The sequence below is a fragment of the Lates calcarifer genome, linkage group LG5, assembly GCF_001640805.2.
Source record: "Lates calcarifer isolate ASB-BC8 linkage group LG5, TLL_Latcal_v3, whole genome shotgun sequence".
Taxonomy (NCBI): domain Eukaryota; kingdom Metazoa; phylum Chordata; class Actinopteri; family Centropomidae; genus Lates; species Lates calcarifer.
The window spans coordinates 16,590,558-16,613,649 of record NC_066837.1 but is presented as its reverse complement, the minus strand read 5'-3'; the positions used below and the strand labels follow the sequence as shown (position 1 = coordinate 16,613,649).

Sequence of the window (23,092 nt, the reverse complement as noted above, 5' to 3'; positions counted from 1 at the left end):
ATGCTAAGAATACTTGACAAAAAATACCTGATACAGTTTTTGCTGAGATGATTTTCACTCTTCAGCGTGGTGATTGTAATTATTCATGAAAAGCATGTTTTTTAAGAAAAGTGCTTATTTGGTTTATTTTGTCTAGTTACAAGGAATAACACCAAAGCGTCTCAACTTAAAAAAAGCTAGCGATAGCATTTCGCATTTTGAGTGAAAAGTCAGGAACATAAAATTCCTTGTACTCTTTTAGTAAATCTGTAACTGTATTTAATTGTTAGGTTACTTTAATACTTTGTCCTTGATCTCTTTTTTTTTTTCCAAATGCCCTGCCCCCACTGCCTCTCCCTCCCTTCATCAGAATGGTTCAGTCCATGTTTGATGAGGAGAGGCTGTTCCAGAGAGTGGAACAGACTGTGTGTGTGTGTGTGTGTGTGTGTGTGTGTGTGTGAGAGAGAGAGAGAGAGAGAGAGAAAGAGAGCGGGAGACGGGGGAGGGCGGGTGCAGCTGCCTCTAGGTTGAGTGTTTTGTGGGTGTGCAATTTAACGCTGGCTGTGCGCCGCTAGCTAGGCCCTGACTAAAGTGCACGTTGTGCTGCTTTGTCTTTTTATAGTGGCTTTATTTTTTATTTGTTTTTCAGGTTATTGTTTGATAGCACATATAATGAGAGTTTTCTGTTATTTGGATTGTCATTGTTACTACAGATAGGCCTTTACGAAGGCACAGTTCCTTTAAGAGGATCCTGGTTTTTAGTTGGATGGAACAGTCTGACCCAGGCTCACTCCCCTTTACCTTTGACCTTTTGGCTTTTTAGCCATTTGGCCCATTGATAAGCTTAACAAATAATTTTAATTAATTTAACATTTAGTGGATGGCCTTAGTTTTTCAAGGCCTCCTGTCAGAGGTGAACTTTTTGTCATTTAAAAAGATGTTTTCCATCATAATCTTGTCGAATATTGAGTTTTGACTCTGTCATCCAGTTTACTCTCATTAAAACTGGCTCTGCTGGAGTGGGAGATAGAGCTGCTTGAAACAATGTGGCATACTCTGTTTGGTCCAGTTGATTTGATTTTTAGACACAGTTTACTTCTTGCTTTCAGAAAGTCAAAAATAAAAATGATCCAAATCTTGTGTTGATCTGTTCTGTTTAGAGAGAGGTAATGCAGTGGAGAATAAACAAGAGACATTTATGGAGAGGCTAGGATGTGTGGCGGACTGAGCTATGCAGGATAAAGGAGGATGTGTTTTTGTGCTGTGGAACATTAAGATTAAGCTGTAAAACCACCCATGCCACTGATTTTCCTCAGTTCTCAGTGAAAACTGCCAAGATACCTTTGAAAAGGACCTGCCACCATGGTCACATGTTTGTAAGGATTTCAACAGTTTTGGGCACACATGTTCAGCTTCAGTCGAAGCAATTACTAAGGTTATTCAGCCTGTTTATTAGATTTTTTTAGTCCGTTCGGTTGGCCTGTACCATGGTCTAAATATGAGAGATCATATTACAGCTTGAGCTTGGTTCTCTGCAGTCCACACCAGTCAAGTCATTAGAGGGATAATAGTAGGCTGAGGCTAACTGAATACTCAGGTCAGCGCCAGCGAGTGCACCGTTTACTGCACATAGTACCTCGGGTGGCTATGTCATATTGTGCAGTTCAGATCAAATCTGTCTAAGAGTCAGTAGAGAAGCAAGAGGAGACAATATAATTTCTACTGAAGGTTAATTTACAGCTGTGTCAGGGTTTCTACTTATATCTTTTATTGACTATTCTGAAAATAAACAATTGAAGCCCCAGCAGCCATCTTAAAACAATCACATGGAAATAATGATTTGAAACACAGTTTTACTGAGTAGGTGGTGAATCATGCAGATCCAAAATAAAGGTCAAGTTCTGCACTCCTGCAATATTTCTATGTGTTACAGTGTTGTCCTTGACCTTTTTCAACAGAAAACTTTTTTCTCTTATGATATTATTTAGAAAGGGCCTCCTCCCCCCTGTCTTTTGTCAGAATGGTTTAGTCCGTCTTGGCTGTAGATTTCCATACTGTGGACTAGTTTGTGCTAGAGTTGGGGGAGGGGGGTTGCTAAGCAACAGCCTGTGCAATGTACTTCCCCTCTGTCTGTGCGCTGCTAGCTAGGGTTGATATTAATAATCACCACGCTCTACTTGAAAATGTTGTAGTCAAGCATTGATTTGTGTGTATCAGTCATACCTGCAAATATATCATGCAGTTGATAGATGTCATCAGAGAGAAAAAAAATCATTTCCTTTTTTTTGGTTTCACATTACATTACTGCACACTGCTGTGTCAGGAAGTGGCTTTTCTCTTTGAAGGCTTTAATTATCTCCCATTATAGGCTCAGGTAGGCCACACATCCTTTATTGAACATACCTCTGCCAGGAGCAAGATGGACCAGTCCTAACTGAGCTCCTCCTCCTTTTTTTCATGCTCTCCTGCTGGCCTTGCAGCCATTCCCTGCACCCACAATCAACAAATACATGGAAGGCCTCAATCCCACACATCCTGCTAAAGGTCAACATTTCTTAATTTTAAAGCATGTTTAACATTTTTCTCTGTTAATTTGAACCTGTCTCATCTTTTTTCACTGCAGCCTCACACTCTTCTCAAGGTTAGGTTTTGATGCTTGTGCAGGGTGCTATGCTAGTTGAGGAATGCAGGGTTTGACTTTTGTTGTGATTTGTTTGTTTTCTTTTTAATTGGAATTTCAGACATTATTGTAATGTCAAGGACTTTGATGTATTCAAAGTAACTAGCTGATCAACAATGTCAGTAGAGACTCTGTTACCTGCAACACTGTGTGCGATGCCAGGAGTACACATGATTTTTCAAACATTGTTCGTCCCTGCTGACACAAACATTAGGCTCAGTAATTTATGTTATTAACCTGAGTTGTGTGTGTTTTGACTCTACATGTATATAGCAGTGTCAGCCCATTTGTATATGTGCAGTATTCGCTTTCTCAAATAATCCCATAGGTGTGAAGCATCTCACTAGTGTAGCAATCATGAAGGCAGCCAGTCATTTTTTGTGTCTTTTTATCTTAATGCAGTACTGTCTGGCTGTATATCAGACCCACGTGATCACACTCATTCAGATAGAAGCACAATGGCTACTGCTTTGTTTTTTTATTGTTGTTTTTTTGTAATGGGATCCCATGGCAGGTCATGTGGTGTTGTGTATGTGTGTGTGTGTGTATAATATCCAACTGGTAGTTCATCAAAACTGTATCACAGTTCTTGGGAGGCCAGCATGTTTTGGCACGCTGCACATGAATTGTCTGCCCAGAAATGGCTTGTACTTCGGGCTAGTGACCAGCTTTCCCACTGTCTCCAGACTTGAACCTTGAATCATATTGGCCAAGATTTGATGAGCAAGATATCATACCATGTAATATAGTTGTATCTTCTATATCTGATAGAGTAATGTGATATTGTTTTCCTGAAAGTGAAAGCTTTGTTCTTCCTCTGAAGTGCGAGGTTGGAATGCAAGTTTTTGTTGTTTGCTTGGCATTGCAAAGAAAAAAACTTGAGACCTTCTGCCGAAGAACTGAACTTATCACCATGCTCTCCAGTTATTTACCGTTATAGAGACTTGAATGTTTTGTTTGATAGACTTACGGCTACTTTGTGATATTTTAACAGCAACTCACTGGCTAGTCACCAGGTGTTGAGACTGGATTGCACAGGCGAAGAACTGAAACAACAGCAAGCAGCTATCTCACAACTTGAGAGAAAAAAAGTTGCCAAAAACCAAGAGAGAGACGATTGAATTTGCTCCTTGCCTCCTGTTTTTTGATGCCTCCAGCTTAGCATAAGGGAATACATGTGAAAGAATTCCTTCTTAACGTATGCCAGGCTAGTTATCAAGACTTGACAGAGAAGACATTAAACACAATCGAGCCAGTTTTGGAAATAAATTCTGAAAACATGGTGGAAGTTATTTAAGTCCTCTGTGCGTTGGATTGTTGACTCCAGTTAAATTCTTAGAGTGATTAATTTGACAGAAGAGGCATAGTGAAAGCATAGAGTAAGTGTTTTGAGTCAACAGTCAGTGCATAATATCACAGGAAACAAGCGTGACTTGCTTGAAACAACATTATGGGGTGTAAATTCATACCGATGCACTTTCACCTCATAGACATCATGTGCCTGTGTTAGGAATAGTATTTTGAGATTAATATTCCCATGTGTTTATTAGGCTTTTGTGAGAGTTTAAGCACACGTGGTATCTGTGCTGTTGTAGTGAATCAAGTACATTTGTTTTTCTTTCAAAAAACGATGCAGCTTTTGATGACCTAACTCGAGGTGCGTATTAGATGCCACACCCAGTCTGTGCGTGATCATCTAACGCGTGTAATGATTGTTGTCTGCAGTTCTCCAAGTCAAGTTCAGTGGAGGACTCACTGACGCAGCTGCAGACAGCCCCATTTCTAAATATGGGCTGATGAACTGAGTTAACTTGAAGAAGCTTGAAGAGAAAGAATATTTAGAGGGATTTCTTATTCTTACCACAGTGGTTTTATAATTGATATCCATATAATGTTTAAACCATTAAAAAATCATTTCAGCCATAGCGCAATAAAAATGGTTGTGGATTAGCTGTAGCTTGTAGTTGAGAGGTTGGACAGATGGAAAAGGAAATGTTCTATTTTGTTATTTGAGGAATGTTTAACTTGGCTTATTTAAAAGGTTTTTTTAATAGTATTTTTTATTTTCTACATTTTGTTTATTTTGGCAGCTTGGTGAAGCCTCAGGGTCAACAGAAAATTCTTTATAAGCAGGGTGATGCTGCAATCTGATACTTCTGATAAAGAATCCTGCTCAGCTAGCTACAGAGAGCCCAGCCTGGCAGCATACAGCAGAGGCCATGACGGCCATTTTGAGTTTCTGCATTGAATCCAGGCGCAGTAAATGAGGCCGTAGGATGGGTGAGGTGGCAGGGGTGGGGTGGGTAGTGGTATTGTGCTTTGCGCAGTGTGCAATAACATTGGAATGTGAGGTGTACCAGTGATCGTGCTTGCTACTTACACCGCTCTTTACTTGTATATGCTGACTTTTGGCGTGATGCATTTTTCAGGTTATGTTGTTATGCAGTCATGCTTTAAGTACCATCTCATTTGAGGAGCTCATGGTCATTGCAGGGAGCATGCTTGCTGGTGTGAAAGCAGAGTAGGAATGGCTTACAGTGTTGTGCATATGCGCCAGGATCTCAGTGTGCTGCTCAGCTTTACAGTGTAAAGTATACACTTAGTCCAGGTCCTCTGAGTGGATGTTTCATTTTTTTTCCCACACACACGTGACAGCCTACTAAGTTGCAAAATACACATAGCTAAATTAAACATTGCTGGAGCTTATTGCTCTCACCAGATAGGATTTTAAAGATCACTTGAATAATAATTAGCTTTATGTGCTCTATTCCTGCGCTGAAACCAAGAGACAGATTTAACTACAAACACGAGACAGACTGGTTAAGAAAGGCAGTCAGCATGTTAGCAGCTGAAAAACAAACCCCTGTGCCTTCACATTCTTGAGTTCACATCCACTGAAACATGGGTAAAGTGATTTGTATGAGAGCCCCTTTCTTGCAGTTTGACACCTCTCTGTCCATTGTTTTCAGAAGCTAGTTCCCTGTTTTGAATAATGGGTGTTTTTTCACATTTGTGTCTGCTTTGGTTAGCATGTCACATCTCTGCTGGCTTGTCAGCAAGTAGCTGATTTGTCACCTGATAAACTTTCTGTTCTAACACATACTTGATTAGTTTTAAACAAGGCTTAGTCTTTATAATAATGCTGAATAAAAATGGCCATCGATAGCATCAACTTATCATGTCAACATATTATGTTCAAAATATATTGAATAAAAAAGCATTGTCAGATTTTTTTTCTGAGATGAACAGAAAGTTAGCTATCACTGCTAAGACTGTAAAACACTACTTAAATCATTTTACATTGGAGAAATATTAAATAAAAAAATAAAGAGTCCTTGTCTAAAGTGCTGTTGGCAAAGAAAAGTCTTTCTTACGTGACACTTTGTAAACATGTCTGAGGGCTCCAGTCTAGTAAATTCTGTCCTTTTGTGTCCAGGTGGGTGATTATTATGTAATGGGATATTATTATATAAAATCTAAATTAAGAATATACATTATGTCAATAATATGGGTATGCTTTAATGTCACTGACAGAATTGTACTTCCAGTTTGACGAAATCTGAAGTGACCCCACAAATAAATGTTTCCCTTTGAAGCTAAGGGCTCAGTTACAGCTCCAGGGATGGAGATAGACTGCTTAATTCAGAGGAGCTAAATTTAGGGTTACACTTTGATTTGCATGGTCTCTGGATTTCATACATAGTTGATGCTGTAGTCCCAGTTTGAAAGCAGTAATACACAATTTACTAAAAAAACTTCTCATTTTCCCTTAGGTTGTCAGAGAATTTGGTTCCAAGTCCATGACCAGAAACCTTTCAGCTTGAAGGTGAGTTATTCATAAATGTTTTGATTAGTATATGTACTGTATGTTACTTAATATCATGGCACATTTCTTGTTTGCTACTGAATGTAAAATGAGAATTTTATTGCAGCTAAGCACAGTCTCCTGCACCACACAGCTTGTAACTTTGTCTGACTCCCATTAATACAGTTTAAATCATCACATCCATTGATGCATGATTATACATGAATATACCTGACATGAATACATATAAAATATGACAACTAGCCTCAACACTACAATTTGTGCAACAGACAGAACTATGTACGGAAAATGCTTCATGTTTTCAATAACCTCTTTACTGCTGCCGACACAGCCTCAATTTGTCCATTCTGATTCGCTGAGTATTGAGCCAATAGGAAGGTGGGGGGATGGGAGGAAGGTTGGGTTGCTGCTGCTGCTGCTGCTGTTAACTTCAATGTCATTTCTGACATTCAGACTGGGGCTTAGGTAAACATGAAATCCATAAGTTAATCAGGAAATCAAGGCAAGGGGAATTTGTCAGAGCAGTTAAAGGTATACTAACTGACATGAAAAAAGGGTTTCTGGCACTCTGAGCTGCAACTTGACTGTTGTCACTTCAGGACAGATAGAGCAGTGTGTAACCAGGCAGCAAGGATCTGCCTGATTTGGCTTAGATATTGAGTCAAATTTCTGCTAAAGAAAAAGGCTGTTGGGGAACTGACAAGTTTGGTATGCAGACCTCTGAGAAAGAAGAACCTTCTAGAAAAGAAGAAACAGGAGAGAACACAGGGCTCTACAGTGACCTCTTGTGTTTCCTCTGAAACTCTGCAACCATTTCTTTACCATGCAGTGCGTAAAGTCCAGGACAGGTTCATGAGCGGAAGAGACTGTGCTATTTGCTTTTGCAGCTCTCACTGTAGTGTTGCAGAGCTTCCCCAGACTCATCATCCCCTTTGATAGCATCTAATCTCTTCTTGTCACTCCACAGGCAGCAATGGAAGTTGTTGTGACAGAGGAGAAGAAGAAGATTTTCCGTGCCAGGAAAACCATGAAGATCAGTGATCGACAGCAACTGGAGAATCTTCACAGTACTTTGTTGACAGCAGCTCCAGGTTTGTCCAACCCGTCTCCGCCACCTCTGGTGAATGGCACTCACAAAGAAGATGGACAAAAAGCAGGGGACAAAGAGCAAAACAACATCTTGGACTCAAACTCCCCCCACGCAGCATCACCTGCCTCCCCTGCTCCTTTCTTGTCCCTAAATCTGTCACCTTCCCCTGCCTCCTCGCAAAGTCCAAAAGGAAAGGAAGAATCTCCTACTTCTCCCACACCACCATTCCACTCTCTAAACTTTGATCTGAAAAAGGCAGAAGAGGAGGAGAAGAAAGGTTCTCTGTCGTCCCCATCGCAGGAGTCTGTTAAACCAGCATCAACAGAGTCTAAGGAAAATGAGGAAAAGGACACTGAAGCGAATCCAGAGATGGAAATTAAAGAGGTAAATGTTTCAAACTATTTAGGAAATAGTTTTTCTTTATAGAAAGTAATATCAGTGTCATGGATTTAAAATGGAGTTGTTCAGATTGTGAGTGTCAAAAAAAATCTTTCCATTAATTATCCATGTATGCTCCTCCTCAGAAGGAACAGACTACAACAGAGGACACAGCCGCGGTTTCTGCGAAGGAACCTGTTAAAGGTTTGGATCCACGTTCGCCTGTGCCACCTCCAGTATCTGACTGCACAGAACTAATGGATACAGATAGTGACACTACAAAGGCCAAGGACCCTGAGGCCTCTACAGCCAAAATAAAAGATGAAAAGCCTTCTTCACCTAAATCTAAAACTTCCGATTCCTCTCCTTCTTGTCCTTCCTCGTCTCATCCAGCTTCCTCCTTGGGTGCGGATCTAAAACAAGAAAAGGAAATCAAAGAGAAGGACATAAAAGAAGAGGATGACAAAGAAGATGTGAAGAAAGTACCAGTCAGAGAGGAAAGTATGGAGGTGGAGCCAGCGACAGTAGAGCCCAAAGAGGAAAAAACTGATGTCGGAAAAACCACAAAGCCATCTCGGCCATCATCCACTCCACCATCTAATACAGGTATGACAGAGTGGACATTGTGTCACATAGCTTCAAGATAATTGTTCAATATTGGTAAAGATTAGCAGAAATCCAAAGGAAAAATCAATCAAAAGCAGTAATATTAGATATGTCATTCAGTATTTTACACACGCAAAACTTAATATTTCTGTTCTTTAGGTAATGGAAAATGTTGAGTCCAGGGTTATTACAGAAAGACTGTGCTCTGCAGTTGTAGGTTGTATAACATGTTATACACAAGATACAATTCAGAATAGTACTCAGACAATTAAGCATTGCAAGTTGGACATGTGGACACATCGATTTAATGGACTGACCAAGATGTTCTTTTGACCTTAGTGTGGGTAACACTCCAGAAACACTGCAAGTTTTGTCAGATTTTACAAAACTCTTCCAGAATCACAAAGGACAGTATGCAACTGTTTTATTCCCTGTGACTTTCGGCTTTGACTTGCAAAACTGAATTCCACTTTAAGATGCTACACATTAAGTTTGTAGTTTGCAAGTGTGTAATTTTAATCAATCGTATGGCAAGGATGATGAGAACACTTTTATGTTATATTAAATGGCAATTTATTAGACTGTGCAGGAAGTACTGTAGATTCAATTTCATTGAAATATGGAGGTGCTAGCAGTTGGAATCCAGAAATGTACCCTGATTTCCAGAAAATTATTATCAAATATTCAGATTTAAAACAAACTAGATTACTTTGAGTTGGAGAGACTGCTCACCATCATTTGCATGGACAACTCCATACTACTTCACAATTTACATTAGCAAGTATCACCACAAACATATTCTGTTTACATCATTATGTCATTAGCCTGCAGTTTCTGATAGGAGTCCAGTTTGTCATTGCTTACCTGTTCAGTTGAAACATCTATTGGACTTAATGTGTTAATGGAGGTAGCATGTTGCTATTCTATCTGGTTTTCTGTGATAAATGTGAAAACTTGAAGTCAAACACAAGGAATCCATCAAAGTTGTTAAGGTGGTCTGGATTCTGTGTTCACATTTAGGGTAATAGGTAGTAATCAGATCTTTGTCTTTGTTTCCCATGAAGTGCAAGAGGAGAGGGGCTCAACCTCGGGACTGAAACGCACTTTATCAGAGGGTAATGAAAAAGATGGACAAGCTGTGAAAAGAGAGGGGAAGAGGCCCAAGGTGGAGCGTGAGGAGTTGGAGGCACAACTGGAACTTAAAATTACGGCAAAAGCTGGCAGTCATCATAAACTTGAAAAGGTTTGTATGCAACTATCCTGCTGAACTTGAGGATATTTCTGCTTTGGTGGCAATGGATGTTGCAATGGATGTTACATATTTTTTCAGATTGTGCAACAGCTAGTGGAAGAACGGTTGAGGGTGCTGGAGCTGACCATTTTTGAAAAAAATTTCCAAGAACTAAAGGACAGAGTAGACAAGATTGACTGTGCCACCAAACACCAAACTGCCATTAACACACTCCAAGTAAGTGGATGGTATCACTGTAATTTAATGTACATTTTTCTAGTGCATGCAGCACTGTAAGATGCTCTCTTAACTAGTATGTACAGAAATTGAGGGGCTTCTAAAATTCACTCGATACAGTTAGCAAGCATCAAGTCTAAACTCCACCTTCCTCTCTACTGTCCTTCAGGCCAAAATAGCCCGATTAGCAAAAAAGTTTGGAGAGGCCAATCAGGCATCAGAGAACAAAAGGAAACAGGAGGTAAGACATGTCTTTTTTTTCTTTTCTTCTCTTTTCTTTTTTTGTTTTGTTTGTTTGTTTCTCGGTTAAATTTTCTAACTAGCATGCAAGCAATATTTTTAGGAAATGTCCTGACAGCATACTGATCTCTGCAGGCACTTGCTGCTGCTGCTGCTTCTGCCACCAAGACTGCAACTGTTGCATCCAACCCTCAAGTTCAACGGTAAGTGTTTCCATGCCTAGAGCAGTTTCTCATCTAGATCCCTGTCAACCATGCTATTGTATATATTTTAACTTATAAATTTAACAGTGAGGTTGTCAGGGTTTTGTGGACGTGATTTTGATCACTTCACTGCAAGTTCACATGTTTGCCAGACCATTTCATCATTTGACAAAATATTTTTAGTTTCAAAATTCACAGCATCACTGTTTTTGAACATGCTATCTTTGAATACAGCAGTGTGTGCTCTTTGGTATTGTGTGAATAGAATTTGGCCTTTGTATGAACGTGACAATACCGGACTGAAGCCAGTACTACACACTGAGCCGTTCACAGCGTGAATAGTTGACATTGTCCCAGGTTGCTATCTGTAATCATTACAGGCTGGACTTAAAACTAATGGATAGAATAAAGAATCCCTACATCCTCCAAATCCATACCTTTTTGGAAACCAAGATTCCAGGGCCCTTGTTCGGTTTTTCAGGATCAGCTTTTTTAAACTCTTAACTTCCCTCCAAATATTTCTTAAGACTGGTTTGGAATAAACAAACACACGTCCCAGTCTGTGTTTTGCACCTGCAAAGTAACCCTGCGCGGGTCCAGGTCCTGAGTCTTGTGACGTTCTACAATGTGAAGCCTGAGCGTTTCTTCAGGCAGTGCAGAGTGTAGTTAAAACCGCACCTCTCCTCCCAACAGCGTGCTCCGTCGGCAGACAGTAGAGCTGGAGCCTGAGGTGCCCAGTGTGGGAGTGGCGCCGTCTGTTGGTAAGACTCCTGCACTGTCTGTCAAGAAGGAGAAAGGAAGAGAAGAAAATGGAGGAGGAAGAGGACAAAGAAGAGTCACCTCATATTGCCATGGCAAAAAAACTGACAGAATACAGTGAGGGAAGATGCAGAGCAGACATTAAACTCCGCACGATCAGTTCCCAGTTGGAGAAAGTGCTCTACCACAACTGCCAAAGAAGCTCAGGGAATCCCAGGCCTGACCGCTACGCATCATACATATTCCGATCCTTAGTCCCATATGATGTCTACTGTGACTGGGTTGCAAGGGTCAACTATGTTGGATTATTGGGCAAGGAGGCGCTGCCCAGGAACTTAAGGAGGACAATGAGGATGTACATTGAGCGTCGATTTCCTCTACTGTCCTGTGACAGCTGGAGAGAAATTCGTGATGTCATCAATGAAATACTACGAGTGAAAAGAAGACCTGAATTTTTTCGAGAATATGACGAAAGAACAACTGAAAGAGTTTTTATCTACTAACAGCATTTTATCTGACGATCAATCAGGTCTTAGGAAAAAACACAGCACAACTACGGCGGCCTTAAAATGACATTGTGCAGCCCTTTTTGTCGACTTATCTAAGGCTTTTGACACTGTGGATCACGCAATATTGAAACAAAGACTTTTCAGTGTAGGACTATCCAGACAGACTGTTTGTTTGAAAATGCTCTGTCAGGCAGATCTCAGTGCTTGCAGTCAGAAGGTATCACTTCTAGTTCCCTGATGTGTATCCAAGGGTGTGCCCCAGGACAAGGTCCTGGGACCACTTCTACTGATGATTTCTATCAGCAGTCTTGATCACAATATTTCCAACGCAAATTTCCACTTTTATGCAGATGATACTCTTATATATACTGCTCTGCGTCAACATCAAACCAGGCTCTTTGTCAGCTACAACTAGCTTTTAATACTGTATAACATAACCTTGTGTGATATAAAACTTGTTCTGAATACTGACAAAACAAAGCTCACGATATTTTCTAATGCAAAGACCAAGCCCCTGAACCTTGGTCTGCTTCCGTCTTAACTACAAATCTACATTATTCAAAAAAGTAAGGGAAGTTATTTTATTTGCTCCCAGGACTTATTCCTTCTATCTGTCCCTAAAGCCCATACTGAATTGCGAAAAAGGGCATTTAAGTATGCTGCTCCCTCTGCTTGGAATAAGTTGCAAAGCCACCTAAATCTTAGGGAGCTGGTCTCACTGGATGCATTTAAAGCAATTTTAACTTGGAGACATGCACGTCTGGCTGTAGATGTTTTGACTGATGACTGATTCATATTGCTCCCGTTTGATCCCTGCTGTTGATGACTTGTGGCAAATATTTGATCAATATTTTTGATATTTTCTGATTCTGTAGTTTATTCTTTATTTTCACCGTTAATTGTTGTAAGTCTGCATCCCTGTCTGCAACCGTGTTAATTGTGCTGCTGCCTGTCTTGGCCAGGACGCTCTTGTAAAACAGATTTTTCATTTCAGTGAGACTTTTCCTGGTCAAATAAAAAAAATAAAAGATAAAGAATTCCTGCCCCATTTTAAAAATTTAATGTTACAGCAACAGAAGCATACTGGGACAATTGTCATTGAAATTCTGAACAAATTTTGTCTATATATCGCTAGATTCTTGTCAGCTTTAATAGAATTTCATAGAGAGAATTTCATATTGACTTGTACACAAAAAGTTGCGGAATTCGCACCACACTTGAAAACTTCGAACTATAATTTTGTGCTGTTAAATGCTTAAATGGAAACTCCGACATGTATTTTAATTATGAGGGAGCGTCTTCTCACAAGTTGTTCAAAGATGACTGTATGAAATGGAATAACTTACCACATTCGGCCGTCTTCCTGTCATAGACAAATAGCTCAAAGCGTGAACATTTCTAAGCACAAGCAATCTTTCTAAACAGGCCAGTCCGGACTTCCATGGAGGTAAAGCAGACTTCAACAACAGTTTCTTCCTCCAACACAGCTGGTGAGTTGTACAGTTTTCTTATGTTGGATGTTCTGTTGGTCTTTCTTTAATATGTTTTGCCTTTGAAGCCAAATACACAGGGACATGTTCTTTCATTACCATTAACATGGGCACTGTAGTTTATTTTTAGTCAATCCAACATATGCTGTCCTGCATGCATAAATGCATATTGAATATCTGGCTGAAAATGTGGCTGGGACTTACTGACAATAACAGATACATCCCTAGCCTTATACTTTGAGTTTCCTGTTGGTGTGTGTAAGTGAGTGATTGAATTTGTGTGTGAGTGCTGCAGTAGATGTTTACCTGTCTTTTTCTGCCCATTGCTTGTTGGGTTAGGTTTTAACTGCCATGACCTTTGCTAACAATTAACATTTGATGGATAAAATGACTAATGACTAATCTGCTTCTGGTTTTTCACCAATTAGTTGACTAAATAATAAGGGGCAGATGAGTAAAGGTGTACAGAATCCCCTTCATCTGAAAATCTCAGTGACACTTCCTGTCACAATCTGAAACAAACCATTTTTCCCGTTTTCCTCAGCAAATCCAGCCTCATCAGCTGTGCCAGCCCCTGTCCCTGCTCCAGCCCCAACATCAACCTCCACAGCCATGGTTCCACAGGCCCCCATCCTTCAGCTGATCACCTCCACCTCTAATGCTGCCTCCACCTTGGCCACTGGCATCACCACTCAGAGTCCCCAGGGCACCTTGTTGCTGAAGACGGCCACTGGGAGTGGCATGGTGGCTACAGGCCAGCCACTCCTCATCCAGCTGCCTTTATCAATGGCTAATGGCCAGGCAGGAACGCTGGTCAACATCCCTGTATCCTCTTTGTCTGCAGCCAACTCACTCAACAAGGCCAAAACCACCGCTTCCACCGCCACTTTTATACTCAAGCCTGCTCCCACCACTACCACAGCACCAGTTTCTGCCCCAGCTGCTGCCACTGTCCCAGCGCTCCAGGCTCCCGCCAGCCAGATGTCTTCTGCCCAGATCTCTCTTGCCCGAGCAGTGTACCAGGGGGGTGCCGGGGGGATAACTACGCCCAATGCTGGAGTATCCATGACCACGGCCAGGACGCCAGCTCAGTCTGTCTCTGTAGCCGGAGCTATGTCGTCGGCCTCCTCACCTGCAACATCTGGGCCAGCAGCAACAGGTTCCACTGCGCCAGGACCCCCTCAAGGGACGTCTCTGACATCTAAGACAGGTAGGGGTTTACTTTGATTGTGTTTAGAGGTATTTAGAATATAATCTCTGCTGAAATCACCATCTTGTAAAAATCAAGCTTGTTAGTCTTTTGGCACACTTCCACAATGGTGTGAAATAGTTTACTCACTTATAGTGGAAACTTAACAGTTCATATTAACCTTGTGACACAAACTGTATCAAAATACCCAAACACACTGTGTGACCTTTAGGTATCCAGCTTTTCTGGAAATGTTTATGGGAAACTGACACTTGTATATCAAATTTGTGGTGATACTACTTATGGGAGAGCATTTGTAATTATTTTTTATCTATACACTAAACTTACTTACTGTCTGCCAGCTGAAGACAGACAATAGAAAAAATGTAAATTCTTAAGAAACTGGCTGAAACCAGTTTAGACTTTGCCCTATAAGGCTGTCACCTAAGTTTGTTGATCTGTCTTTTGTCCACATTGGGAGGAGTTATGTATCCCACATAAAAGTGTGTGCTTTCACAAGTTGCTTCAGTTGCTCTCAGGTCCAGCTTGATTTATTGTATCCTATTTGGAATATATGCAATAAATCTACTGTAACAGACTTGGTTGACTGCAGTTGTTGGTGAATATTCTTTTTCCACACAACATTTGGTTTTCATCTAAAATGTATATCATCATTGTTGAAACAACAAGGTACCTTTCTGTACCATCAACTTATTTTGTTGTTTTGTGTTGCTGTGTTTTTCTTTTCTTGAATTTCTCTTAATCAACTTTTTTTTCCCTCTTTTCCCAGATAACCAAGCTGGAGGAGCCACCAAATCAACCGCGGCACGACCCAAAGGCTCCGTCATTGATCTCACTGAGGACGATGATGATGTACAAGGTAGGATTGAAGTGCACCTATTTTTCCTCATACAATTTAATAGATTTTTTGTTCTGTACCTTAACATACTATACTGAGGAGTAGACTTTAGACTAATTATTTGGTACTGTATGTTCTCCAGTGACAGGAGTTAAAAATGCCACCGTTGCAGCTCCCTCACCAACCCAGCGTCCTCACCCAGTCGTCAGCATTCCTACCAGTAAGACCACCACATTATTATTTAAATTGGTGATTTTGTGCGCATATGTGATATTGTGACAAATATATTACAGTGCTTTACATTTCATTTGGCTTTTGGGTACTATAAAATTAAAGTTTGTTATCTAATTCTAGATTTGAAAAAATACAAAATAAAGTTTTTGTATTTTGCATGTAATACAATTTTCATGATTGCTCTGTCCTCAGGCATAGGAGCAAGGTCATCCCCACAAAGCAATCAGAACTCTTCCACCAATCCTCAGTTGACAGTCCACCACCGCCCCCAACAGGTGATGACTTAGAAATACATTTTTCATATTTTGCACAAAGCAAATGTAATTGTTTATTTCTATATCTTATCTGTTAAGTCTTGGTTAAATATTTTGTGCGTGTGTTGTTAAATTTGAAATATGTGGAGCTCATGCTGACAGTCTACCACTAGGGTACCAGTTATTGTTGTCCACTAGACAGTTTTCAAGGTTCCAATTGATGGCTGTTTGGAAATTGAGCATTTATTTATCAGTTTATGAAAAACCTTTTCCATAACCTTTTTAGATCCACTTTCTCTATGGATGTTGGTATTTCTAATCATTGAAGAAGTAGAATAGTGGTCAAAATCATATTTGGTCCTTTTTGCAAGAGGACCTATTTATGACAACAGTTCTCTCATTTATAGGACTCTCCAATGAAATCCCGCACGGTAACCACTACTACGCCAGCCCGGGGCTCCAGCATGCCGCTGCCCCCTCTCCCTGCAGCACCTGCACCTCCACGTTTACCTCCAGAGGCTGAGCGGACCTCACCTCCTCAGCAACCTCAGCTGAAGCTGGTGCCAAGTCAGACTGGTATAGTACTGTCCTGGTGTGTGGCAGAAACTGATCGGACCTGTGCAGCCGTAGACAGCTATCACCTATATGCCTTCCATCAAGACAACTCTAACAGCAATGCAGCGCAGCAGCACTGGAAGAAGATTGGGGAGGTGAAGGCCCTTCCTTTGCCTATGGCCTGTACGCTGACCCAGTTCCAGTCTGGCTCCACTTATCATTTTGCTGTCCGAGCCAAAGACATATATGGGCGCTTTGGCTCCTTCTGTGAACCTCAGTGCACAAATGTCATCAGTTCCAGCTCGAATTGAACAGTTGAGGAATGGAAAGGATTTTTTGCATTTGAAAGTTCTTCTTTTACTTTTTTGTGTTAGGAACTCATATATTGTGCGTTGAACACATACAGTATCTGTAAATATCTCTACATAACAACTGGACTTCTGACTGACTTGGAAAATTGAAGTGGCGAACGGTTGGTTTTGTCTGGTTAATGTATGTATTGTATTTTTTGTGACTTAAGCTGTTGTATATAATTGAATTACTTTGCCTCTCTACCAAGTCAAATATTTATGTTGATGACTCCTGTTACTCTGACCCAGATGTCTTTTGCTTTACCTGAGTCAGGATTATCCATGTAAACTCAGAATTGCACAGAAATGTATAATTGTGTGGTAGAAATTGAACGATAACTTTTGTAAGTTTTGTCTGGCAACCAGACTTTGACAAACACAATAAAAGGTTTTATTAAAGTCTTGGCTTACTAAGTTCATGATAAATTTTATCTGCTATTCATATACACTGCCCATGGAGACACTGGCACTTTGGTAATAGGTCTGTGATAAAATACAGTACTTTGTACACTGTGAATTTCCCTTGCACCCTCAACCCTTAACGAATAAGTGGTATAGATAATTGATGGATGGATGGATGAATTTCTCTTGTATGGTGATCCAGATAATTAGGCTGACCTGTTGAAGCTTTGTTTTCCTCAGAAATTTCGCAGCTGCTTTACAGATATGTCAGCCAATGTGAAACACAGCTCTGCCAACATTAGTGGTGACATAACTACAGTACTCATCCACACAGACCACAAGAGGACGTTAGTGTCCAGCATACTGGTCCATTTCTCATTTGTTGCTGTAACAGCAGGGGCAGAGAGTGGGAAAAGGACAGTGGTTTTTATGAAATCAAGCAAACCTCACAAAAGCACATGATTAAGCTCTTCTTTCATAGTATTATAATGGAAAACACAGAGATAGTATTTGGAGAATACCAAATGCATTGAACTTGAACCATTTTAGACCCACAGCAGGTGAATGGATCCTAAATGTGGATCTGCAGAGAAACTCATAGGATCACCAAAATCAAAATGATTATTCATCTTCAAGTGTTAGAAATTTATACAAAAAACCATACCGCTTGACATAAGTCAAAGAGATATGGTCCTTTGAAAACAAAGGTAGCTTTGATGGTAATGCTAGTGGAAAATCAATAGACTTTGTCTTCAGTTGACAAGTCTGGTCCTAGAGCAACAACACTCTGTCCCAGCATTTAAATGTGTTGAATACTGGGGCACACCCCCCTGAACCAGTCAGGAGGATTGCCAAGAGGCATGAGAACCAGATGGAATCACTCAGGGATCTAGAGGCAAAGGTAGCACCCACTCATGGAGGTGGCCAGAAGGGTCAATGAAGCTACACACAATCTCACCAAAACAAGGGAGAAACTAGATGCCAGAGTACCTGGTTCAGATATTCGTGGGGAGGGCAGGGTTCAGGGGACCTATGGATTTAAGAGAATCCAAGACCACTGGTCTATAGTGCAGGACACACTGGAAATAACACAGAGAACTTATATAAATAGGCTGCCACAAAGAACTGTGGAGCTCAAAAAAGCACAGAGGAAAAGAAACTGAAATAGCTGTGACAGAATGTAATCCAGAAATTGACAGAAGAGGGACAGTATAGTCAAGGCCAGAAATGGACATAGAGACAATCAGAACCTGGCTCAGACAGAGAGAAAGGTACATGCACTGGCTAAGAAATAGGAAGTGGCAATGGGGCTATATATATATATATATATATATATATATATATATATATATATATATATAGGGACAGACAGAAAAGTAGATACTGGCTCAGGGGTAGATTCTGGCAGTGTAACATGCTGTGACAGGCACAGTGGCAAGTTCAGACAGATACAGTGTCAGACTCTGCCAGAGGCAGGGACAACACCTCAAAAGAATCTGGCTGTCGAAGACCAGGGGAACTAATCTGGTTGGTAAAATAAGTTCCCCTCTCTTCCAGCTAATGAAAAGCTAGTGTATATTAAACAAAGCTGACTGCAATAGAACAGAGCCAACTGGAAAGCAATTGAGATAGTCTAACTGAATAACTGCAGATACAACCCGCAGCAAGGCTCTGCAGTGGTTGACCATGGAGACTGGTTCACTCTGTAGAAAAGAGACATACCTGGATCCAGGGATGCTGCATCAATAAAAGCCGTACAAGGTGACTAGGCATGACAAATGATGCCTACTGGAACTTAAGTTGGCACTCCTGATCTGTGGAAAGGTTGACTGGTTCAGAAATCTTACTTGGTGGGGTAGGCTCTGGGTGTTCTAGGACTGAAATGGGTAACATGCAACAGTCTGATGAATAATCAACAAGGAAAGAGACCAAAGACTATCTGACTGAAAAACAGGTGGAGATCTAGCTGAAGCACAAGCAGACACCTAGCTACGTGAGGCACTCCTGTGGACAATCCCACATGCAAATAAAGTATTTCTAAGAATCCATACGTTTTGGAGGCACCAGCTGGCTTGGGAATACTCATAGGGCCCCAGCTGAGAGATGGACAGATTGGAAGTTACCCCTCAGAATAAAAGGGCCACCTCCATACAACCATGTCTTGCTAAGATGACGGCTGTAGTTGTACCTTTGTGCTGAACAGTAGTGCAGTGTATCCAGCCTTTTTGGAGTCTCTGCATGGTGTCCTGGAGAGTGAGTTGCTTGGGGACACCATAGTCCGTTGGTTGGTGACTCTGAGGAACAGCCTACCTAATATGTGGTGGTATTTTGCTGCTGGAAATCTGTGTTAGTTGTGGATTTTTCTTAACAAACATGTTTAAACAAGTTTGAACATTTGTTTGTTCAAGGTAGGGCATTCCTTCTGTCATCAGATTTACAGCCATCTGTTATGGATACTCAAGTGAGAAGAGGGGCAGAGCTGTCATCTGATTACTATCTGGTTGTGAGTCAGATGTGGAAGTGGAGGAGGCTACTGTTCTTTTGGACAGTGGAAAGAACACTGCGAAAAACTCCTGAACCGGGGTTTAGTTGATAGACTTACTGGAAGCTTAATCCATCTTTCTGATAAAAAGGTAGAAGGGATTTGCTGTGAGATGTTGAAGGCTGTTGATATTGATGGGCTGCCTTGGTTGACAAGTTCCTCCAAAGTCACATGGAGGCAGGGTATTGGCATGCTGTGCTCAAATTATCAGAATACTGTTCAGCCTCTGCAGTGGCTGAGCAATGGGAACACTAAAAGTGTACACGGGCTATTTGTCAAACTCTTGATTTAAGAAAAGCAAATAGCAAATTTTGTCCCAATCATGGAATCATATGAGTCATGTGAGTTTAAACATTAATCCCTACATGAACTTTGTGGACTTGGAGAAGGCCTATGACTGTGTCCCTCATGGTATCTTAAAATTTAGTTGTGTGCGCTGCTAATGAAGATAGGGATTAAATTCTGTAAAAAGATTATCATTGAGCAATTAAATCAATTAATTTTAATCACTTAAAAGTGGTATGCAGAGGTGGCAAAATCACTTTGCTGATTTGGAAAGTTTAGGCAGTTCAAAGATTCATTGTCACCTATATGTTTAATTCACATTTTCTCTAAGCTAAGTGTTCACAACACCATTCAAATGCACCTCAGGATATTCATGGAGAATCACATCACCATTCATAATGCCTTGACTTGACTGAGTGCATAGAAAACTAGGCCTAAGCAGGAAGTAGCTCAGGAGCTATCTGCAGAATTATCAAAACATTCATTTGATTCAACCTTTCAGCTTTTAACTCATTAGTAACGTACTGTGGATGTGCGTGTAGCCAGGTTTCTATTTAAATGCAGAGCAATTTTAAACTGAATTTTCTAGTATAGAAAATGTCTTTTCATCTGTCGCCATTTCTCTCTCGCTTCAGCTTCAGCGGTTCAAGTCACATGCTTATGCCTTAATTTATTCTCTAAATCTGTTCCAAGGATTTACTTTCTATCCATTGCACTTTGTCGCATTGAATGTTCTTTATACACCATTTTTTCCAGCTCAGCCAAGCGTCAAAACTTTCTCCGTTATTTCGACTTTTTTTTTTTTTTTTTTTTTTTAACTGCTTTTCCACCCAGGTTTTTATCGCACAAATTGTAAATACACCTGGCAGCAGGTGGATGAGAACCATAGACTGTATATAAAAAGATGGGAATCATGAACATCACCATGATGAGACTACTGCTGACAACAATGCTTTGAGTCACCACAGAGTGGAGCTCTGCAGCTAAACTCTACTGATTGAACCGGTTTCTGTTTAGTTTGAAGATTCGGCATTCAAGATGTTCTACGTATTCAGTTCCTTTTATCTAGATAGCTGACACAAATTGAATAATTAAAAAAATGTTATAAACTCTTTGAAATTAGTAATTATTATCAGTAATGAACATGAAAAATACGGAATTCTTTGTAATTAATTTTATTATATCATACTTTATATATATTATATATCATAATTCTTTGTAAATTTGTTTTAATAAGCAATTTATAATACCCCCCACCCCACCCCACACACACGTTTTTTAATGTATAAAACTGAGTGTAACTTGATTGGTCAGGCCTGGTATTGGTGGCTTCACAGAAGCCTGGCTAACTACGGTACAAATCTTAATTTTGCACAACAGGAGGTCGGTTCAATGTAACTGTCTCCTCAAAGGTAAATAAAACAGCAGGACGCGCTGCCGTGTTTTCATCCTCTTTTATCGAGTTGGGTGGAAATGTGGACCATACTGAGTGTTCAACACACCTGCTCCTGCACTCAAGACCATCGACGACAACATGGTGAGTTTGTTTTCCTTTTGAATGTGTTTGAGCTACGGCTAACACCAACCAGCTGGCTACAAACCCCTAACATTTGGTTGCATTTTGGTTTAACAGACACATCAAATTCCGAGTTAAGGATTTACTTTAATCACGGAATTGGCACTTTGAGCATTTCAATTTGATGTTATACTGCCACAACGAAAGGTGCACTGTGACTCAACAAGAGTAGAAATGTCACTTGGAAGTGCATGAAAACGCACTCTGTTTAAATTAGAGTGCAGCATTCAGATTTTTCAAGGTACACAGGTGTAGTAAATGCAGGAAAATGCATTTAATGAATAAAAAGTATATTTCTTGACCATGGTGCAGCTAAATTTAACTGCTTTATCTACTGTTGAATAGTTTAATGTGTAACTAATCATATGTTAGAGACTGATCCTATATTTTTTCTGGAAATTCTTAACCTGTAAAATAGCTAGTAACTATACCTGTCAAACTAACAGTGCACATTGTAAGTACCTTCAAACTTTACGTAAGTATATTTGAGTAAATGTACAGGGTTACCGCTGACATTAGTGTAAATTTGTTTTTTGTTTTTTTCTCTGTAGTTTGCTCCAAGCTTCAGAGAATTGGAGAGGTTTCAGAATTTGAGATTACACATGTGAGATTACACCGTGTAAAATGCATGTTGCTGTTGTTGAAATGTTGCTGTGAAATACCTTTGAGATACTTGTACTTTGCATCAGTGTATGTCACTTGATACTTCTGCTTTTCAAAGGGACATATTGTTCTTTTTACTCCATTACATTTGACAGCAGTTACAATTTGACATACAGAGCATGCGTAGAGCTCATAAATTAAGGAGTACATTAAATTACTTTATGGTATATTTAATTAGGGCTGAAATGAGAAGTTCATCAATCAATAAGTCGGTCAACAAAAAATGAATCTGCAGCTATTTTGATAACCGATTAAGTTATTTTTCAAATGAATATTCATGTTCCAGCTTCTGAAGTGTGCAAATTTGCTGCTTTTCTTTGTTTTAGATTACAGTAAGCACACACATAAAAAAAACTGTTTATGACATTTGACAGACACAAAAAAGTTAATTAATCAAAAAAAAAAAAAAAAAAATCAGCTTATTCATCTGTAATGGAAATAATCATTTGTTACAGAAAAATTAATTAGTTAAATATTGGTCAGCTGCAAGAGTCAAATAACACATTAAAACAACAATAAGAATAATCTACTACTGTAATATACAACAACAGCAAAGGACAATTTGTCTGCACTGAGTAGGTCAGTGACAATTTAAATGCAGAACTTTTACTTGTAGTTGAGTATTTTAAGTACTTAAATAAGATCTGAATACTTTCACCACAACTGTAGCTTCTCATTTCATTTTCATCTCTGAGCACAAGGCAACAACAGAGGGAGCCATTGCTTTCTTTTTAGAGATACCTATCTTGACAATTGTTGCAACAACGCTTCTTTACTGTAGCATCTTTCTAATTCACAATCCTACAGAGGGACCCACCTCCACATCTCTCTCTCTCTCTCTCTCTCTCTCTTCTCTTCTCTCTCTCTCAGTCTCTCTATCTGTCTGTCTCTTGCTCCCCCCACCCTCCCACCCCTCTCTCTCTCTCTCTCTCTCTCTCTCTCTCTCTGTAGAGGA

The 23,092-nt window shown here is 40.1% G+C and overlaps 1 protein-coding gene across 4 annotated transcripts in view; it reads left to right on the top strand.

Annotated features, from left to right (window-relative positions):
- The window catches only part of atf7ip (activating transcription factor 7 interacting protein), a 29,874-nt gene extending 12,806 nt beyond the window's left edge, over window positions 1-17,068 (top strand). For 2 of the 4 annotated variants that reach the window (XM_018665096.2, XM_018665099.2), the window contains exons 2-14: window positions 6,433-6,485; window positions 7,453-7,959; window positions 8,100-8,559; window positions 9,624-9,802; window positions 9,890-10,027; window positions 10,197-10,268; window positions 10,403-10,470; window positions 13,164-13,228; window positions 13,773-14,438; window positions 15,208-15,297; window positions 15,419-15,496; window positions 15,703-15,785; window positions 16,172-17,068. In XM_018665096.2, coding sequence (XP_018520612.1) covers window positions 7,459-7,959; window positions 8,100-8,559; window positions 9,624-9,802; window positions 9,890-10,027; window positions 10,197-10,268; window positions 10,403-10,470; window positions 13,164-13,228; window positions 13,773-14,438; window positions 15,208-15,297; window positions 15,419-15,496; window positions 15,703-15,785; window positions 16,172-16,630 — 2,859 coding nt within the window. In that variant the 5' untranslated portion in view covers window positions 6,433-6,485; window positions 7,453-7,458 and the 3' untranslated portion in view covers window positions 16,631-17,068. Of the gene's footprint in view, window positions 1-2,422; window positions 2,524-6,432; window positions 6,486-7,452; window positions 7,960-8,099; window positions 8,560-9,623; window positions 9,803-9,889; window positions 10,028-10,196; window positions 10,269-10,402; window positions 10,471-13,163; window positions 13,229-13,772; window positions 14,439-15,207; window positions 15,298-15,418; window positions 15,497-15,702; window positions 15,786-16,171 lie in introns of those variants that run through there. The other 2 variants (XM_018665100.2, XM_018665095.2) reach the window with 2 other exon arrangements.
- The last annotated feature ends 6,024 nt before the right edge of the window (window positions 17,069-23,092 follow it).